Source organism: Pleurodeles waltl, chromosome 1_2, assembly GCF_031143425.1.
Source record: "Pleurodeles waltl isolate 20211129_DDA chromosome 1_2, aPleWal1.hap1.20221129, whole genome shotgun sequence".
In the NCBI taxonomy this organism is placed as follows: domain Eukaryota; kingdom Metazoa; phylum Chordata; class Amphibia; order Caudata; family Salamandridae; genus Pleurodeles; species Pleurodeles waltl.
The window spans coordinates 38004777-38025995 of NC_090437.1; the positions used below are offsets into that span (position 1 = coordinate 38004777).

The 21219-nt window shown below is 48.8% G+C and overlaps 1 protein-coding gene across 2 annotated transcripts in view; it reads right to left on the reverse strand.

Moving 5' to 3' along the window:
- CENPC (centromere protein C) overlaps positions 1-21219 on the reverse strand; it is a 904489-nt gene that overhangs the window by 242791 nt on the left and 640479 nt on the right. For both annotated transcript variants that reach the window (XM_069235766.1, XM_069235758.1), the window contains exon 20: positions 13317-13397. In XM_069235766.1, coding sequence (XP_069091867.1) covers positions 13317-13397 — 81 coding nt within the window. The remainder of the gene's footprint in view (positions 1-13316; positions 13398-21219) is intronic.

Genomic DNA, 21219 nt, shown 5'->3' on the forward strand with positions numbered 1-21219 from the left:
TCCACCCGGAACTCTTTTGTGCAGTCAAGGTAGAACGATAACTCTCTTTTTGGGTCCAGCCGATGGAGACGCTCGTCTTCCTTAGAGGGATGCGGTGGTGCAAAGAAGGTGGGCAGGGTGATATTTTGACCCAAATGGAAAGGGATCACCACCTAGGGGAGGAAAGAGTCACAAGTTCTTAATACTACCTTGTCAGGATATATCATGAGATACAGTGGTTTTGAAGATAAAGGCTGCAGCTCACTCACTATCCTGGCAGATGTAATTGCCACCAAAAAGGCTGTTTTAATAGTGAGCAGCCGGAGAGGACAGATATGTAAGGGCTCAAAGGGAGCACACATTAGGAAGGTAATAACAAGATTAAGATCCCACTGAGGCATGACAAAAGGCACAGGTGGAAACAAATGCACAAGCCCTTTCAAAAATCTTTGTACTATAGGAGACTTAAAAAAAGATGGTTGATCGGGCAAGCGTAGAAAAGCTGATAAGGCAGCAAGAGTACCTAAAGAGGAACCCTGTTGGGGAAGAGATAAAATAAACAAAATAATATTATATTAGATAGAGCATAAGAAAGAAGATCAATAGACCTCTCTGTACAATATGAAACAAAACGTTTCCATCGGCAGGCGTAAATCGACTTAGTAGAGGCAGGCCTGGCTGCCAGAATGGCAACACAGGCTTCGGAAGAGAGGTCATAAACCATCAACTGTCGCCCCTCAACCTCCACGCAGGAAGCCGCACAAGTTGACAGGTTCGGGTGAAGAACCTTCCCCTACTGCTGTGCCTGAAGATCCTCCCGAAGAGAAAACAACAAGAAGTGATGGACGGAATGCTGAACATTGTCAAACACTCACCCCCAGTCACAGATCTGGGTTTAATCCATCGTTCTTTTGCTCACCATGCCACCCCAGTTTGGACCCAGCCATATGCAAATCAGTCTTGACCCTGTTCCTCATGGGAACAGTCAAGCCCGAACTGCCAAGCCAGGTCCTCACTGGACGGGAAACAAGCATCCTAGGACCGGTTTCGGGGTTTCACCCCTCATCAGCCAGGATAGCTTGAATCCAGTGGCATGGGAAGCACGGGACCCACGTCTGGGCATACCCTTCCCACTTAGGGCGACAAAGCAAAAACAACAAGAAGTGATGGACGGAATGCTGAACATTGTCAAACACTCACCCCCAGTCACAGATCTGAGTTTAATCCATCCTTCTTTTGCTCACCATGCCACCCCAGTTTGGACCCAGCCATATGCAAATCAGTCTTGACCCTGTTCCTCATGGGAACAGTCCAGCCCGAACTGCCAAGCCAGGTCCTCACTGGACCGGAACAAGCATCCTAGGACCGGTTTCGGGGTTTCACCCCTCATCAGCCAGGATAGCTTGAATCCAGTGGCATGGGAAGCACGGGACCCACGTCTGGGCATACCCTTCCCACTTAGGGCGACAAAGCAAAAACAACAAGAAGTGATGGACGGAATGCTGAACATTGTCAAACACTCACCCCCAGTCACAGATCTGGGTTTAATCCATCGTTCTTTTGCTCACCATGCCACCCCAGTTTGGACCCAGCCATATGCAAATCAGTCTTGACCCTGTTCCTCATGGGAACAGTCCAGCCCGAACTGCCAAGCCAGGTCCTCACTGGACCAGAAACAAGCATCCTAGGACCGGTTTCGGGGTTTCACCCCTCATCAGCCAGGATAGCTTGAATCCAGTGGCATGGGAAGCACGGGACCCACGTCTGGGCATACCCTTCCCACTTAGGGCGACAAAGCAAAAACAACAAGAAGTGATGGACGGAATGCTGAACATTGTCAAACACTCACCCCCAGTCACAGATCTGGGTTTAATCCATCCTTCTTTTGCTCACCATGCCACCCCAGTTTGGATCCAGCCATATGCAAATCAGTCTTGACCCTGTTCCTCATGGGAACAGTCCAGCCCGAACTGCCAAGCCAGGTCCTCACTGGACCGGAAACAAGCATCCTAGGACCGGTTTCGGGGTTTCACCCCTCATCAGCCAGGATAGCTTGAATCCAGTGGCATGGGAAGCACGGGACCCACGTCTGGGCATACCCTTCCCACTTAGGGCGACAAAGCAAAAACAACAAGAAGTGATGGACGGAATGCTGAACATTGTCAAACACTCACCCCCAGTCACAGATCTGGGTTTAATCCATTGTTCTTTTGCTCACCATGCCACCCCAGTTTGGACCCAGCCATATGCAAATCAGTCTTGACCCTGTTCCTCATGGGAACAGTCCAGCCCGAACTGCCAAGCCAGGTCCTCACTGGACCGGAAACAAGCATCCTAGGACCGGTTTCGGGGTTTCATCCCTCATCAGCCAGGATAGCTTGAATCCAGTGGCATGGGAAGCACGGGACCCACGTCTGGGCATACCCTTCCCACTTAGGGCGACAAAGCAAAAACAACAAGAAGTGATAGACGGAATGCTGAACATTGTCAAACACTCACCCCCAGTCACAGATCTGGGTTTAATCCATCGTTCTTTTGCTCACCATGCCACCCCAGTTTGGACCCAGCCATATGCAAATCAGTCTTGACCCTGTTCCTCATGGGAACAGTCCAGCCCGAACTGCCAAGCCAGGTCCTCACTGGACCGGAAACAAGCATCCTAGGACCGGTTTCGGGGTTTCACCCCTCATCAGCCAGGATAGCTTGAATCCAGTGGCATGGGAAGCACGGGACCCACGTCTGGGCATACCCTTCCCACTTAGGGCGACAAAGCAAAAACAACAAGAAGTGATAAACGGAATGCTGAACATTGTCAAACACTCACCCCCAGTCACAGATCTGGGTTTAATCCATCCTTCTTTTGCTCACCATGCCACCCCAGTTTGGACCCAGCCATATGCAAATCAGTCTTGACCCTGTTCCTCATGGGAACAGTCCAGCCCGAACTGCCAAGCCAGGTCCTCACTGTTTCGGGGTTTCACCCCTCATCAGCCAGGATAGCTTGAATCCAGTGGCATGGGAAGCACGGGACCCACGTCTGGGCATACCCTTCCCACTTAGGGCGACAAAGCAAAAACAACAAGAAGTGATGGACGGAATGCTGAACATTGTCAAACACTCACCCCCAGTCACAGATCTGGGTTTAATCCATCCTTCTTTTGCTCACCATGCCACCCCAGTTTGGACCCAGCCATATGCAAATCAGTCTTGACCTTGTTCCTCATGGGAACAGTCCAGCCCGAACTGCCAAGCCAGGTCCTCACTGGACCGGAAACAAGCATCCTAGGACCGGTTTCGGGGTTTCACCCCTCATCAGCCAGGATAGCTTGAATCCAGTGGCATGGGAAGCACGGGACCCACGTTTGGGCATACCCTTCCCACTTAGGGCGACAAAGCAAAAACAACAAGAAGTGATGGACGGAATGCTGAACATTGTCAAACACTCACCCCCAGTCACAGATCTGGGTTTAATCCATCGTTCTTTTGCTCACCATGCCACCCCAGTTTGGACCCAGCCATATGCAAATCAGTCTTGACCCTGTTCCTCATGGGAACAGTCCAGCCCGAACTGCCAAGCCAGGTCCTCACTGGACCGGAAACAAGCATCCTAGGACCGGTTTCGGGGTTTCACCCCTCATCAGCCAGGATAGCTTGAATCCAGTGGCATGGGAAGCACGGGACCCACGTTTGGGCATACCCTTCCCACTTAGGGCGACAAAGCAAAAACAACAAGAAGTGATGGACGGAATGCTGAACATTGTCAAACACTCACCCCCAGTCACAGATCTGGGTTTAATCCATCGTTCTTTTGCTCACCATGCCACCCCAGTTTGGACCCAGCCATATGCAAATCAGTCTTGACCCTGTTCATCATGGGAACAGTCCAGCCCGAACTGCCAAGCCAGGTCCTCACTGGACCGGAAACAAGCATCCTAGGACCGGTTTCGGGGTTTCACCCCTCATCAGCCAGGATAGCTTGAATCCAGTGGCATGGGAAGCACGGGACCCACGTCTGGGCATACCCTTCCCACTTAGGGCGACAAAGCAAAAACAACAAGAAGTGATGGACGGAATGCTGAACATTGTCAAACACTCACCCCCAGTCACAGATCTGGGTTTAATCCATCGTTCTTTTGCTCACCATGCCACCCCAGTTTGGACCCAGCCTTATGCAAATCAGTCTTGACCCTGTTCCTCATGGGAACAGTCCAGCCCGAACTGCCAAGCCAGGTCCTCACTGGACCGGAAACAAGCATCCTAGGACCGGTTTCGGGGTTTCACCCCTCATCAGCCAGGATAGCTTGAATCCAGTGGCATGGGAAGCACGGGACCCACGTCTGGGCATACCCTTCCCACTTAGGGCGACAAAGCAAAAACAACAAGAAGTGATGGACGGAATGCTGAACATTGTTCCCGAAGAGGCAACCTGATTGCAGGACTGATGCTCATTTTGAGAAGATCTGGATACTAGACTCTCCGTGCCCAATCCAGAGCCACTAGGAGTACTTGGGCCCGGTCGGTCTTGATTTTCTTGAGAACTCTGGGCAGAAGTGGTATGGGCGGAAAGGCATTCAGGAGCTTCATGAACTCCACTCGCGATGAAAAGCGTCGCCTAGCAATAGCCCCCTTGGAAACTCCAATGCGCAAAACTTCTGACATTGCACATTCTCCACAGAGGTGAACAGATCTAACAAAGGTTCTCCCCACTGCTGAAAGAGTCCTTGCGCCACCTCCAAATGGAGATACCATTCGTGATCTGCTTACCATCTTCAGCTGAGCTTGTCTGCCCCGGCGTTCAGAGAATCTGCCAGGTGTTGAACCACCAGAGTCGCAGAGCCTCCTGACAAAGGGTCCATGACCCCACACCGCCCTGCTTGTTGCAGTACCACTTTTTTTTGGGGTGGTGTTGTCCGTGAACACCTGCACAGCCTTTCCTTTCACAATAGGAAGAAATGCTTTTAATGATAGTCGGATCACCCGAAGCTCCAAAAAGTTGATATGGAGCCCGGATTCCGAAGTGACGCATCTGTCACTACTGTGAGATCTAGTTGAGGAAGGGAGAATTAATCTGCCTTTGACCCAATCGCAGTTCACTAACCACCACTGTAGATCCCTTGCAGTTCCCTCCGAGATCTGAACCACGTCTGTAAGATTCCCCTGATGCTGTGCCCATTGGAACTTCAGTTTTCACTGCAGAGCCCTCATATGCCATCTGGCATGCTTGACAAATAGGATGCAGGAAGCCATGAGTCCCAGTAGCCTCAGAGTCTGTTTCACCGAAATCCAGGATAGAGGCCGAAACATCGGTATCATAACCTGAATATCCTGCATTCGCTGATGAGAGGATAGGCCCAAAACGGCACTGTGTCCAGAACATCTCTGATAAAAGTGAGCTTCTGAGGGGGAGTCTGGTGTGACTTAGGCACATTGATAGTAAACCCCAGCGAGTGCAGGAGGTTCGCCGTTGTCTGGAGATTGGTGATGAGAGCCTAGGGCGTGGGAACCTTCAACATCCAATCATCGAGGTAGCGGAAGACTGAAATCCCTGACCTGCGCAAATGTGCTGCCACCACCACCACCATCACCTTCGTGAACACCCGAGGAGCACTGGTGAGACCGAAAGGGAGCACAGTAAACTGAAAGTGTTAGTGGCCCACCTTGAACCGCAGGTAACGCCTGTGGGCTGGCAGGATGGGGATATGAAAATACGCATCCTGCAAGTCCAACGCTACCCCTCCCATGGTTCTGAATAAAGCTCAGACAATGATCTGGGCCGAATCGGTGCCGTCGAAGTCGGAGTCATACGACATCGCTTCGGCTCCAGATCATCTGGAATGAGGATGGGGCTACCACTGGTGGGCGCCGGTGGTGGAGGAAGCGTTGATGTTGGTCCCAGCGCCGCAGGAGGTCAACTGTGAGGGACCGGCGGCGGTTTGGATCTGTATCGGATCCTGGGGTCCACAACGGCTCAGAGGCCAAAGCTGTGGATGCCGGACCCGAAGGGGCCCCTGCTGACCCCACTGGGCTCAAAGACCCACCCGAGGGTACAGCCTGCTCAAACACGAGAAATGCGGGCTCGTAAAATTATTTCATCGATGTTCCCTTGACGCCTCATCGGTCGGCGGGCATGGCAAAGTCAAAGTCCGCTTGGACTTTGTGGTGGGGGATTGGCGGTACAGAGGACTCGGAGACGTAAGTAGAGTGCAAAAAGGGGTTTATTGTATAATGTCAGTTGATGTAATAAATAGCACTGAGTGATGATGGACCCGTTCAGTTAATTTCTTCTTCTCTTCTCTTGTCTCTGTCCTGTGCCTTCCCTAGGTCTTCTGATGGTGGCAGTTCTCGGGACCTCTCAGGTGGAACCGGAAACAGAAAACACAGCAGGAAACGAAGGTAAGTGGTTTGTTGGTATTCTAGGGTAGTTGTAGTATAGTCATGCAGTGGGGGGATTGTGGAAGAAAGGGGTAGGTGTGTTTATAGACAGCCCGGTAGTGAGGTTGTGTCAGGGCAGGGAAACTAGTGACAAGCAATCCCTCGCTAGTGCTAGCCCACGTAGTGCTTTTCTTTATATCTTTTCCCTCTGTGTCTCCCTTCACACAGGCTCTCCTTCCGCCCTCCCCTCCGTTCTTCCTCCTCCTCCCCCTTGCGTTCTATAGATAACACGGGGTTTTCTCTGTCCTTGTAACAAGGACCGTACCTTAGTAAGGCACGACCCTCCAGGGTCATGGCGGCCAGTGCTCGTCTCTGGGTTTCGACTTCCCTCTTCTGCGCGTCTCTCCAGGCCTTGAGGGTTGTCTGATTCCTTCTTCTCTGGTCGCGGCGTCTCCTTCGCGTCCTCTCTCCTTGGCGTTCTCCAGGAGAACTCCTCTCGCCCCTTTCCCGAGTTCATCCTCACTTTTAGTGCGGGACTCCGGAAATCAGCCTCTTGCGCGTCTGTCGGCGTCCCCATGTTTCCATGGGAAAGCGTGAGCCCTTCAGCTGCGGCGAGCAAGAGGCGCCAGGCCGCAGCAGTGGTAGGCGTGGTCGAGGAGACCCGTCTACACTCCCCATCCCATGATCGGGACTGGTAGAGGCCGGAAGAATCAGGAAACCTCGACAGATAGTCAGCAGAGCCCTGTTGGGAGCCAGGAAAGTGGCGGACCTAAAAGGTAAAAGGTTGGAGCTCCAGAAACCATTGTAACACCCTGGAATTCGTGTCTTTATGGGAGGCCAACCAGGTCAATGGGGCATGATCTGTATAGAGGATGAAAGGTCGTCCTAGGAGATAATACCTCAAACTTTCTACGGCCCACTTAATCGCCAGGCATTCTTTCTCAATAGCGGGGTAGTGACATTCCCTAGGAACCAGTTTCCTGCTTATAAAAAAAAAAAGGGATGTTCATATTGTTCATTGTCGGGTTGAGTGGGAACCGCCCCTAAACCGACGTTGGAGGCGTCCGTATACAAGTGGAAGGGCTTGGAAAAGTCTGGACATTTAAGGACGGGTTTGGTTGTGAGGGACCGTTTCAAATGATCAAAGCTGAGGAGTTGTGAGTTGTTGAACAAGGGTAGTTGGGAGGGGTACTGTTTTTTTAAGAGGTCGGTGAGAGGGGAGGCAATCGTAGAGTACTGAGGGATAAACCTCCGATAGTACCCCACTAAGCCTAAAAAGGACCGTAGTTCCTTCTTTGTTTTGGGTACTGGTACTGTCATTATGGCCTAGACTTTATCTTTCTGTGGTCGTAGAGTCCCATTACCAATAAGGTAACCGAGATAAGAGATTTGGGTGTTCCCTAAGATGCATTTTGTTGGGTTGGCCGTAAGGCCAGCCTTTTGTAAGGCGTGGAACACAGTCTCTAGATGGTGAAGATGTTCAGACCAGGAGTCACTAAAAATCACAATGTCATCTAGGTAAGCCGCCGCATACGCTTGGAACGGTTGTAAGAGCTGGTCCATTAGGCGTTGAAAGGTGGCGGGTGCCCCGTGGAGACCGAAGGGAAGGACAGTAAACTGATACATGCCGGACTGGGTTGCAAAGGCTGTCTTTTCCTTGTCTGTCGCGGCGAGGAGGATTTGCCAGTATCCTTTCGTTAAATCTAGAGTCGACATGTATCGGGCCCTCCCTAACTTCTCTAATACATCGTCTACTCGAGGAATAGGATATGTGTCAAAGAGAGATAAGTCATTTAACTTACGGAAGTCGATACAAAACCGAACAGACCCATCTGGCTTAGGAACCAAAACCACCGGGGAGCACCAGGGGCTTGTGGATGGTTCGATAACCCTTAAATCTAGCATTTTCTTTACTTCTTCTTCAATAAGGTGTTTTCGGGCTTCGGGAATTCTGTAGGGTCATAGGCGGACGGTTTTGCCTTCTGGAGTTCTGATACAGTGTTGGATTAGTGTGGTTCTACGTGGTTTCCCAGAGAACAATAGGGAGTGTTGCTGTAACAGGGTGTATAGTTGGACTTTCTCAGGGTTCTGTGAGGGACTCATTTATACATGGCATTTCCCATAGTTCTTCGGTCTCGTTGGGATATAGGTCCATCTCTAAACAAGGGGTTGGGGTGATTAAGAAGCCGGAAGCAGAAACATTGGGGTTGTCCTCCGGCGATTCCCATTTTTTAAGTAAATTGGCATGGTATATCTGTGTCCTTTTTGGGTGTTGATTTATTTCAATAAGATATGTGACAGGTGAGACTGCTTTTATTACTCGGTAGGGTCCTTGCCATTTAGCTAACAATTTATTATCAGAAGTAGGTTGCATTATGAGGACCTGATCATTAGGGTCAAAGGACCGCAACTTAATCCCCTGATCGTAATAAGCCTTTTGTTTAGTCTGTGCTTTTTCAAGGTGTTTCCGCACATCTTCCCAGACCGTGTGTAGGTGATTTTTTAATTTGTTGACATACTCTAACAGAGGTTTTTCCTCCTCCCCCTCTTCTTCCCACCTTTCTGCCGCCATATCAAGCAAATTACGGGGCTGTCTCCCAAAGACTAACTCGAAAGGACTGATTCCCGTGGAGGATTGTTCATGAGTCCGGATGGCATAGAGAACCAGAGGGAGTTTCTGATCCCAATCCCTTCCGGAGTCTTCCACCGTTTTTCTCAGCAGATTTTTAATGGTGCGGTTATAGCGTTCTACTAGCCCATCAGTTTGAGGGTGGTATACGGAGGTTTTTATCTGGGTGATCCCTAGTATTTTGCAAATTTGTTTCATAAGGGAGGACATAAATGGAGTACCTTGGTCTGTTAGGATCTCCTGGGGAAATCCGACTCTGGAGAAGAAGTTTATCATGGCTTGTGCCACCGCCTTAGTGGTCATGCTGGATAAAGGGATTGCCTCAGGGTATCTGGTAGCGTAGTCTACCAGGACTAGTATGTAGGTGTGACCCTTGGAGGAGGGTAATAAGGGTCCTACTAGATCCATACCCACGCGACTGAAGGGGATCTCGATAATGGGCAAGGGTTGTAAAGGGGCCTTCCTCAGGGTTCCGGGTTCTATTAATTGGCACCTTGGGCACTGTGTGCAATATTTTCTAATGTGAGCATACACCCCTGGCCAATAGAATCTTCTTAACAAGTATTCCTCAGTCTTTTCTCGACCGTAATGTCCACCCCCGGCTGGTTATGGGCTAAAAATAGGACCTACTGTCGGTAAGGCTCTGGTACCACTAGTTGTTTCTTCTCTCCGTGGGCGGATGAAGTGATTCTATACAAAAGGTTCTTATGGATTGGAAAATAAGGACCCACCTCTTCTGTGGACTCCGTTTTGGCGTTTTCCCACGCGTGAGAGAGAGTGGGGTCCTCGCGTTGGCTAGCTCTAAAAGAAAAGGCGATATTGTCGTTGGTGGCTATTACTTTCTCTGGTAATGGTTCAGTTCTTGAAGTCTGGTACTTGTGTTTCTCCTGTCTTTTCTCCCTTCTAGACAGTTTAGCACGAACTGGGGAACTCTCAATGTGACTGTTGGAAAAGGGCGCTTCCGACCACCAATCAGAAGATAGCCCCTGATTTTTGGCTTTTTCCAAAAGAGCAGTGAAGTGTATGTAATCTGTACCAATGACACAGTCTTCAACTAATCTGTCCATAACCCCTACCGGAAGGAAGTCATGAAATTCTCCTCATTCTACTCTGATCAATGCTAGCGGATAATTCTCCTTATCCCCATGAATGCAACAGATGGTAACCCACTGACTCGGGGTCGGATCAGTTTGATTCACGAGGTTGCTACGTATTACGGACTGGCTACAGCCTGAATCAATTAGAGCTTCTACTGGGGTTCCATTTATTTTGATGACCTGTTTGAACTGATGATGCCCTCTTCCAGTGCACAGTACCCTGCCCCGGGTGACCCCTATTTCCATAGGTTCTACCCTGTCACCTTTTCTGGGACACACTCTCGCAATGTGTCCCCACTCCCCACAGCTAAAACATTGTGGCTGTTGCATGGGGTTTCTTTCTACGGGTCTGTGAGTTCCTGGCTCTTCTACTGATCGTCGAGGAAGATATTTGAAAGCACCCACGGGAGGTTTGACACTATTTCGGGGACCTAAAGCCTTGACGTCAATGGATCTGTGATATGCACAGGCTAGGTCTATGGCCAGTTCTGTATCTATCTTGGGGTGTTGTCTTATCCAGTTCCTAGTACTGCCTGGGAGGGAATCCAGATATTGTTCAAGGATAACTGCTTTAATGATATCGTCTCTGTCGGTACCTAATGGACCCAGCCATTTTAGTCCCAAGTCTTTTACCCTGAAATAGAATGTGCGGGGGTCCTCACTCTGTCCCCATTTTACCTTTCGGAACTTCATCCTATAATATTCAGTATCGTGTCCCACTCTTTCCAAAATGCTACTCTTGATAACTTTGTAAGGAGTGGTACCCCCTGGATTCGCGGCCTGGTATGCAGTCTGAAGGATACCCGTCAGGAGTGGGGCAACATACTGTCCCCAGCGGTCTTCCGGCCATTGGGCTGAGGAGGCCACCCGTTTGAAATTTGTGAAGAAGGAATCAGGGTCCTCCCCCTCTTGGAATTTTTGTAGGACAGAGCTCGGGACATTAGGGTGTACCTTACTTGCTGCGATAGTGTCTGTTAATTTCTGGAGTGCAGTCTCATGCACAAGCTGATTGTTAGCCATAATGGTGGCTTGACTTTTTAAGGCAGTTTGGAGAGCCTCCCGGTCCTCTTTTGCTTCCCTTTGATGCGCCTCCCATACCAATTGGAGGTGTCGTTGGCCTTCTGCCAACTGTTTGATCATATCTTCCAGCGTAGGCTTCTCCCCCATCCTATGTACCTCGTTGTACTGCCTGGCCTGTTGTCAAATCCCACTTCTGGCACCACTGTGGTGGGGGATTGGCGGTACAGAGGACTCGGAGACGTAAGTAGAGTGCAAAAATGGGTTTATTGTATAATGTGAGTTGATGTAATAAATAGCACTGAGTGATGATGGACCCGTTCGGTTAATTTCTTCTTTTCTGCTCTTGTCTCTGTCCTGTGTCTTCCCTAGGTCTTCTTATGGTGGCAGTTCTCTGGACTTCTCAGGTGGAACCGGAAACAGAAAACATAGCAGGAAACGAAGGTAAGTGGTTTGTTGGTATTCTGGGGTAGTTGTAGTATAGTCATACAGGGGGGGGGGGGATTGTGGAAGAAAGGGGTAGATGTGTTTATAGACAGCCCGGTAGTGAGGTTGTGTCAGGGCAGGGAAACTAGTGACAAGCAATCCCTCGCTAGTGCTAGCCCACGTAGTGCTTTTCTTTATATCTTTTCCCTCTGTGACTCCCTTCACACAGGCTCTCCTTCCGCCCTCCCCTCCGTTCTTCCTCCTCCTCCCCCTTGCGTTCTATAGATAACACAGGGTTTTCTCTGTCCTTGTAACAAGGACCGTACCTTAGTAAGCCACGACCCTCCAGGGTCGTGGCGGCCAGTGCTCGTCTCTGGGTTTCGACTTCCCGCTTCTGCGCGTCTCTCCAGGCCTTGAGGGTTGTCTGATTCCTTCTTCTCTGGTCGCGGCGTCTCCTTCGCATCCTCTTTCCTTGGCGTTCTCCAGGAGAACTCCTCTCGCCCCTTTCCCGAGTCCATCCTCGCTTTTAGTGCGGGACTCCGGAAATCAGCCTCTCGCGCGTCTGTCGGCGTCCCCATGTTTCCATGGGAACACGTGAGCCCTTCAGCTGCGGCGCGTGAGAGGCGCAAGGCCGCAGCAGTGGTGGGCGTGGTCGAGGAGACCCGTCTACAGACTTCTTCTTGTGCCTCTTACCTGAATGATCAGACAACCTTGAATGCGAGGAAGAGGACTTGGGGCTCCGGAAGCGGTGTCGCAGCCTCCTCCTACTGCGTGTCAGTGACCTCCTCAGAGTCGCACCGACCGAAGATGGCTGTCAGATGGCTGTCAGGCTCCAAGAAGATTAAGGGATCTCTCCCTCAAGGCCTTCAGAGCCATGGCCCAACAGTTGGAGCACGAGGTGGAGTTGTGATCCTTCTCGAGGCACCAAAGGCAAACTTGGTGCGGGTCCGTCACCGACATGGTGCGATGACATGCACCACATGGCTTGACCCAAGTCTTTCTCGAAGACATGACTTCAAAAAATCTAAAAGGTGAAAAAGCCTTGATGTTCGTCGAAGAAAGGGTAGCTCTTATCTGGATCTGTGCTTAACCGGCGCAGAAGGAAAAGAACTGACATACACGCACCAAGGTGGCATCTCTATAGACAACCGTGATGTCATAGACAGCTCCAATGACGCTGACGACGCCACGCGGACCTGGACGATGCCCGCAAATCCGAACGACGCCACCCGACTGTGCGCGCAGGGTACTGCTCAGCAAAAAAAAATCCAGATACGAAGCTGACGCCAGGGAATTCTAAGGTAAGGAACCTGCAGCTAGGAGTCTCCATCAGATAATTGCTTATCAAAAACCACACTTACATTATAATGAAGTTCTTGGGTTTAAAGTATATATAGTGTTATTTTTCTAAACTGGTCTTGGATTTATTTTTTGAGAGCATGTCTCATTTATTGCCTCTATGAGTGCAACAAATACTTAGAACCACCATTGAATAAGCCTAACTGCTCGCCCACACTACCACATAATAGAGCATTAGTCCTATTTGCTTTTAACTCTGCAAATCAACTGGGGATCCACCGGACTCTCTGCACTGTGTATTTGTTTTAGAACACCATATAGAGAGCTAGCTTCCTACAAATACTCAGACGAAAAACGAATAAGGGACTGTTTGAAGGGGCAAGATGTGTAGGATTGAAAACTAAGACAGGTAGGGATGTAAGATCAGACACATACTTAAAATGCACTCATTTGGCTCTCAGTACTTTTTATTGTTATGCAAATTAGATTAACCTCACCAATTTTGTGCTTTTTCTCTGCTGCTGGCTCGATCACAAAAGTGCAATTTGTATCCGTTTCTGAATCTGTAGAGTCCAAATCTACAAGACACAAAGGTAATGAACCTTAACATCCAAGATCAAAATTTATACTGCTATGTACATGGGTGAAATTACAAAAGCACTCACGTTGTTCAAAATGACCAGAGGATAAGCTTTAGTGTATAAAAATGTTTTTTACCTGTTATGTTAGAATGATTGAGAGATCTGGAATAGCTTCTGTAGGAAAATGGCTCCCTGTTGCAGGTACCACCCACTTTTTGCCTGATATTGATCCTCTCTTGACTAAGAAGTGTGCTTGGACCCTGCTAACTAGGCCCCAGCACCAGTGTTCTTTAACTAAAAATGTACGATTGTTTCCACAACTGGCACACCCCGGGCACACAGATAAGTCCCTTGTAAAAGGTACCAGTGGTACCAAGGGCCCTGTGACCAGGGAAGGTACCTAAGGGCTGCAGCATGTGTTGTGCCACCCTAAGGGACCCCTCATCTAACACATGCACACTGCCATTGTAGATTGTGTGTGTTGGTGGGGATAAAAAGGCAAAGTCGGCAAGGCATCCACCTCAGGATGCCATGCACACAGAATAATGCCTGTGGCATAGGTAAGTCACCCCTCTAGCAGGCCTTACAGCCCTAAGGCAGGGTGCATTATACCAAAGGTGAGGGCATAGCTGCATGAGCAATATGCCCCTACAGTGTCTAAGTCTATTCTTAGACATTGTAAGTACAGTGTGGCCATATTACGTATATGGTCTGGGAGTTTGTCAAAACAAACTCCACAGCTCCATAATGGCTACACTGAATACTGGAAAGTTTGGTATCAAACTTCTCGGAATAATAAACCCACACTGATGCCAGTGCTGGATTTATTACAAAATGCCCTGTATTTTACTCAATCCTTTAGTGCTGGACTGACTGGTCTGTGCCAGCCTGCCACTGAGACAAGTTTCTGACCCCATGGGTTGAGAGCCTTTGTGCTCTCCGAGACCAGAAACAAAGCCTGCACTGGGTGGAGGTGCTTCACACATCCCCGCTGCAGGAACGGTAACACCTAAGCAGTGAGCCTCAAAGGCTAAGGCTTCGTTTTACAATGCCCCAGGGCACTCCAGCTAGTGGAGATGCCCGCCCCCAGACAAAGCCCCCACTTTTGGCGGCAGTCCAGAGGAGATAATGAGACGAACAAGGAGGAGTCACCCACCAGTCAGGACAGCCCCTAAGGTGTCCTGAGCTGAGATGACCCCTGCCTTAAAAAATCCTCAATCTTGGTTTTGGAGGATTCCCCCAATAGGAATAGCGATGTGCCCCCTCCCCTCAGGGAGGAGGCACAAAGAGCGTGTAGCCACCCTTCAGGACAGTAGCCACTGGCTACTGTCCACTTGGCCTAAACACACCCCTAAATTTAGTATTTAGGGGCAACCCGGAACCCAGGAAAGCAGATTCCTGCAACCTACAACAAGAAGGACTGCTGACCTGAAAGCCCTGCAGAGACGACAGAGACTACAACTGAATTGGCCCAAGCCCTACCGGCCTGTCTCCAGACTTAAAGAACCTGCACAGCGACGCATCCAGCGGGACTCAGCGACCTCACATAAGTGGTTATAATGCTGGGCCTGGCCCACCCAACCCTGCGGCACCCAGGGATCCAGGGCCTGGCCTGCTGCCAACCCCCATAACAACAGCTCATGCTTCTTGGGAGCGGAGTTGTGTTTGCTCAGACTTGGCAGTCAGAGCAAACAGTTATGTCCAGGGGTTGGGCACCTACGGACATAGCAGGAGCTGGCCCTGGGAGGTAGTGAGCCCCAGGGCCATTATTGGCTCAAAGAGGGGGGCTGTGTGGCCCACCTCCAACCTTTATACAGACCCAGGGGGTTGGTGGTCCCTGGGCTGCAGGATGACCGCTTAGCCTATTATAAGTTTGTAACAATTGCCCGAGGGAGGTGGCAGTCCTTGGGCCTGTGTGTGTGGGCGAAGGGGCAGGGCCGTGTTTACAGGACCCCCTATTATAATGAACACATTTTGTGACGGGGAGGTGGTGGTACCCAGGGGCCTGGGGGGGGCAGAGTAAGACCCCTGCATACTATTTAATTTAAGCAAGGGGAGGTGGCGGTCCCCAGGGCTGTGAGTTAAAGAGGCTTCCTCCACATATAATCGAAACAGCCCTGGGGAGATGGTGGTCCACAGGGCCTGGGGGTCTGCTAGATACCCCTAAATGTTCTGAACACATTTTGCCCCAGGGAGGTGGTGGTCCCTGGGGCACGTGCAGGGAGGGGGTGGGGCACGTGCAGGGAGGGGGCAGAGGGGTAGGGTGCATGGCCCCCTGCATACTATTTAATTTAGGCCCCATGGAGGTGGAGGTCCCAGGGGCATAAATAAGCCCAGGATGGGGGCCTTGTGCACCCAACTCCTTTATTTTTTACATACCCTCGGAACCCTGTCCACCCATGCTTGTTTTTCACCAAACAATGTTGCTAATTCACAACATCAACGTGAATTTGGTGCGATTTTGTTTAAAGAAAGTGTTTTTTTTGCCTAGCGGGCCCTTGTGGGACCCCTGCACCAGAAATAAGGGGTCAGGGTGTCCCTACTTTGGCCAATTTTCTTTTTTTAAATATTTTTTTCTTGGCCAATCATAGCTCTGCAAGAGCTTGTTATTATTTTCAAAGTCGTCGTGGCCACAGATTAGGATTTCCTTACATTTTGCAATAACCACTGAACGGATTTAAACATATAACAAAAAGCCTAATCTTCATTCTGAAAAGCTACTTTTCTGCCAAATTTAGTGTAATTCCATCTAGTATTTCTGGCTGTAGTCGTGTTCAAAGCTCCTATGGGAATTAAAGTGGGAAATAAAAATTTTTTACCCCCAATTTTACTTGTCCCCCGCGTGACGGATCACCCCGAAACTTCCAATACACAACAAGATTCTTTGGCACACTTTGTTTTAGAAAAAGGGTGCAAGTAATAGTTACCTTAGTGAACTTGTTAGAGTTACTTGAGCTAACTATAACGGGTGACTTTCTATAGTTTTGTATGTTTAAAATGTGAGCCTAACTATAATGTCCCTGTAACCTTTGGCTTTATAAGTGAATATACTTAATTAATTAATTACTATACGTTAATCCAACCACCAACACCACGCACAGCCTTTGGCCATGCACAGCGCTGGTTGGCCACACCAACCCCCTATAAGCACCCAACCTTGCACAGCCTTCACCAATGCGCAGGGTAGGTGGCACGCAAGACCCTGCGGCCAACACACCCTAGCCACCCAAACCCATGCTGTGCACAGCCCTTTGGCTGTGTGCGGCATGAGTTGGCAGCAGTTCTCTGGGTGTGGGAATAGGTGTGAGTGTGTATCTGCAGGTGAGAGTGGCTGACAGATTGTCTGTCTGGGTGTGAGAGTGTGTACATCAGTGTTTTAGTGTGTGGATCAGTGTCTGCTCAGGTCTGAGTGGGTGTATGAGGGTGTCAGTGGGTCTGTTAACAGGTGCATGAGTGTTTGAGTGGGTCTGTGAGTGGGTAAGTGTCTGAGTGGGAGAAATTGATTGAAGGAGAGACAGAAAGAGAGGAAGAAAGTGAGAGGGAAAGAGAAGAGTTTTTTTTAGGCTTTAATATCTCAAACTTAAAGATATGAGATATTTGTGTTCAATTAAAAAAACATATGTTTTTTTAAACTATATATATATATATATATATATATTTTTTTTAAATTAAAAAAAATTAAGGGAAATTAGTCCATTTGGACTCGAACCACCAAAGCTCAGTCTGAACCGCAAGGGTCCCCATTTATTTATTTAGCTATTTTTACTATTATTTTGGTTATTTTTAATAACAAGCCCTTATGGGCTACCTGGCACTGCGGGAGAAGACTTAAGGCTTTTTTCGCAGTGCCATTGCTTCGGCAAGCACAGAGCTGCTTTGACAGCAGCTCCGTGCTTGCTGAAGAATTTCATCTCTGTCCCCTGCACACTTGATTCAGGGAACAGAGATAAAAGCTTTGGTTTTGACAGTGGGACCTGCTTTACAGCTAAGCCACAGCAAACAGCTATGTCCCAGAGGTGGGCACCGTCGGACATAGCAGGAGCCGGCCCTGGGAGGTGGCGCTCACCAGGGACATCTCTGGCACCCGGGGGTGGAGGGCGGGGATGGGTGGGGGCTCCCTCTAATTATGCACACAGCCCAAGGGAGATGGTGGTCCTCAACGTTCCAAATGGACCCCGTTATTTTCCTAAATATTCTAAATATTTGCCCCGCTCAAAATTCAGTGTCGCCCTGGCGGGTGGTCATCCCCGGGGAATGGCAGACGGGGGGGGCACCAGTCTCCCCGCATTAAGTATATTTATCGCCCCACCCAGATAGCCCTTTATGGTCCACCTGGTCCCAATATATTTACTTAGTTATTTATGTACTTCTTTTTTTATTAATACATTTTTAATGTAAAAAGCCCTTATTAGCTACCTGGCACTGCAGGAGAAGGCTTAAGGCTTCCCTCGCAGTGCCATTGCTTCATCAAGCACAGAGCTGCTTTGACGTCCCACCCCTGCATATTTAAGATTTGCCCTGGAGAGGTGGAGGTCCCCAGGGCAGCAGTGGGAGGGGTCCAGGATATCCCCACCACCACACTTTTTGTTTTATACAAAAGACCCTGGGACTTGGGACCACCAGGGGGCATTATAGTAATGAAGCACAGGTAGCCCATGCTTCATTTTTAAAATCTTTTTATGGCAGATCCACAGCAACTCTGTCCGTAAAAGATTTTTTTTAATGCTTTTTTGCCCTGGGGGATCCCTTTGGGACCCCACCACCAGGGCTAAGGAGTCAGGGTGTTCGAACTCTGGCCCCTTTTCTTTATTTTTTACGACTTGGATTCAGCCAAGTCCCACGATGGTTGACAACACTTGGAACGACTTCTGTTGTTGAACATTTATCAGCCAATCATATCTCTGCACGAGATCAGGAGGGTCACGAATCATTCATCTCCCTAGATATACACATTTGGCTTTTCTTTAATGTCTCTAAAACTACTGAACGGAATTACACCAAAACAAAATAAAAAACACTCTGGACCTACCTTCCTCCCAAATTTGGTGCACTTCCATCCAGTAGTTTTTGTGTTATGGCTATTAAAAATCCCTATGGAAGAATGAATGGAGAAAACATGTTTTCGACTATTCGCTGCGGGGGTTGGGCGATTTGCCTGGCCTGCGGCCAACCCCCTATCACAACCCAATTTTCCATCATGCATGGCCGGTTGGCCACAGGGTCTGGCCAACCACCCAGCACTGCACCACGCACGGCCTTTGCCAATATGCTTCTTGTCTGAAATGTTGGCAATCAGATCTCAGCAGGAGATCTCCCTGGATCGACAGCCCTAGAAATATACATTTCTTGTCCCTTTAATATCTCAGAAACTACTGAACGGATTTACAGCAAATTTAAAAAACAAAAGTGTGACCTGCGGACCAAAAGCTACCTTTTTGCCTAATCTGGTGCAATTCAATCCAGCTGTTTGTGCTGCAGGCCTGTCTAAAGAGTTTATGGGAATTAACATGGGAAACACATTTTTTTGACCCCCCCCCCTGCTTTTTCTTGGCTCCCTAGTTGACGGACCACCCCGAAACTTACTATGCACAACAAGACCAAACTTGACACTTTTTCCAGAGGGTAGTAGTGGTTAGGGCCTAGTTTCCTTAGAAAAAGTGTTTTTGACTTGCCTATCTCTTTGGCACCTTTTGATGAATCTTCACAAAATTTTCCAAAAATAGTGTGTCGGTGATTATTGTTGTGCAAGGAAAGATTCAGAGTGATCTATCACGTGGGGGCCAAGAAAAAGGGGAGGGTCAAAAAAGTTGTTTTCAATGTTAATTCCCATAGGAACTGTAGACACAACTAGAGCACGAACCGCTGGACGGAATTAGACCAAATTTGGTAGAAAGCTAGCTTTTGAGATATTAGAGGGAAAATACATTTATATATCTAGGGATGTGGATCGTTCATGAACAAATCGCGAAAATTAACAAATTTTCGGGAATGCATGCACAAATAGAAGCACTGTAACTGGCTAGCCACAACCTAAGTAGAAAGTTGTGGTGGCCATTTTTTGTTACTGGAGAGGGTCCCTGGTGCTGAAAATAGAACTGATAAGTGGTATAAGGGGTCAGGGTGGAGGTACCTTGACTCAATGGGTGTGATATAGGGGTGTTTTAGGGTCCAAATCTGGGTTTTAAATGATTTTTCTTCATCATGCGCGATAGCCTTGAATATCCTTAAATATTCGAGGATATTCTTGGATACTCGAGAATATGCAAAAAAAACACAAAAACATTAAGACTCATTCTTACGCTAATTCATTAGATCATATATGCACTGAGAGACTCATGAGCCCACTCACACAAGCTCTCAAACACTCATGCACCCACTGAGACTCACACACCCACTCACAGATCCAATGACAGGGACAGGCCCTGTGGACAACCTCCTCTGCGCACGGCTAATGCCATGTGTGGAGAAGGGTTGGGTGGTTATAAGGCCCTGCAACTAACCCTTGCCGCGCAAGACTGAAGGATGTGCGCAGCGGGGTTGGAATAAAGCACAGTAATTAAAATTAATTACGTTAAAAAAAACATAGAAATTCACTGAAACAAAACAAAGGTTAAAGGGACATTATAGTTAGATTCTGAATTTACTCGTTCAAAACCATAGAAACTCACAAGTTATAGTTAGAGTTATTTCAAGTAACTATAAGTCGCACTAAGGTAACTGTAACTCGTGCCTTCACCAGTCTCTTGTCTCCGGGAGGTCAGAAACGTGGTTAAGGTAGTGAAATTGGTCAGGACCAGTCACTCAACACTCTAGTAGTAGCTGGTAGGTTTTCAGGGGGCATCTCTAAGGTGCCCTCAAGTTGCATACATAGGTAAATACAACACTAGCATCAGTGTGGGTTCACCAATACAAGATGTTTGACATCAAACATCCTTACCTTTAGTAAAGCCATCATGTAGCTGGGTAACTCGTAGTGACCAATGACCAGCACATGTATTTAAAACAGCTTTCGGGGTCACCTACTTTGTCTGAGAATTGACAGACATAGCAGTACATCCTCAAAGAACTGACCTCCAAAAAGATACCCAAGAAAGTGAACTGGACAGTGAGCTGTCAAAAGGCTTTTGGCACTCCGAACAATGAATGAGCTGAGCTCCTGTTCTAAAAGCTCCAGATTACACCATTCGGTTCATAGTGCCGACAGATGCCTCTGAACATGGGATAGCAGCAGTCCTGTCCCAAGTCAACGATGAAGGCCAGGACCAATCTGTTGCTTTCATTAGCAGGAGGTTATTCTTCAGAGAGCACCGTTGGAGTGCCATTGAGAGGGAAACCTTTGCTGTTGTTTGGTCCCTGAAGGAACCAAGGCCATACTTGTTTGGCTCTCACTTCCTTGTTCAACTGACCCCTCAGTAGAAGAGTTCAGCAAACTGGTAGCAAGACCTGCCTGCAGTCAACATGTTGGTCAGAGGGTGCCTGAAAAGACTACTCCCTCAACTGAGCCATCTTTGGGATTGCTGGAGAGGAGATCATGGAGAGGCTCACTCTCAATTTCCTGTCCCTCATCTGCGACCATGAGCATGGTCAGCTTCGCACTGTCGTAGGTTTTCAGGCGGTTTACATGGATTACCCTCTTGGGATTCCTGCAACTGCCAAAGTCCACCAGATAGTTGACTTCCCCTTTTATATTTAGGATGGGGTAGGATCCACTGCCCCTATCTTGGAGGGCTCTAGGGGCCACAGGTCCCAAAACCCATACCTTCTGCTCAGGTTGATATACAACCAGTGTGGTTTTTTGGTCAGATCAGAGCTTGCCTCA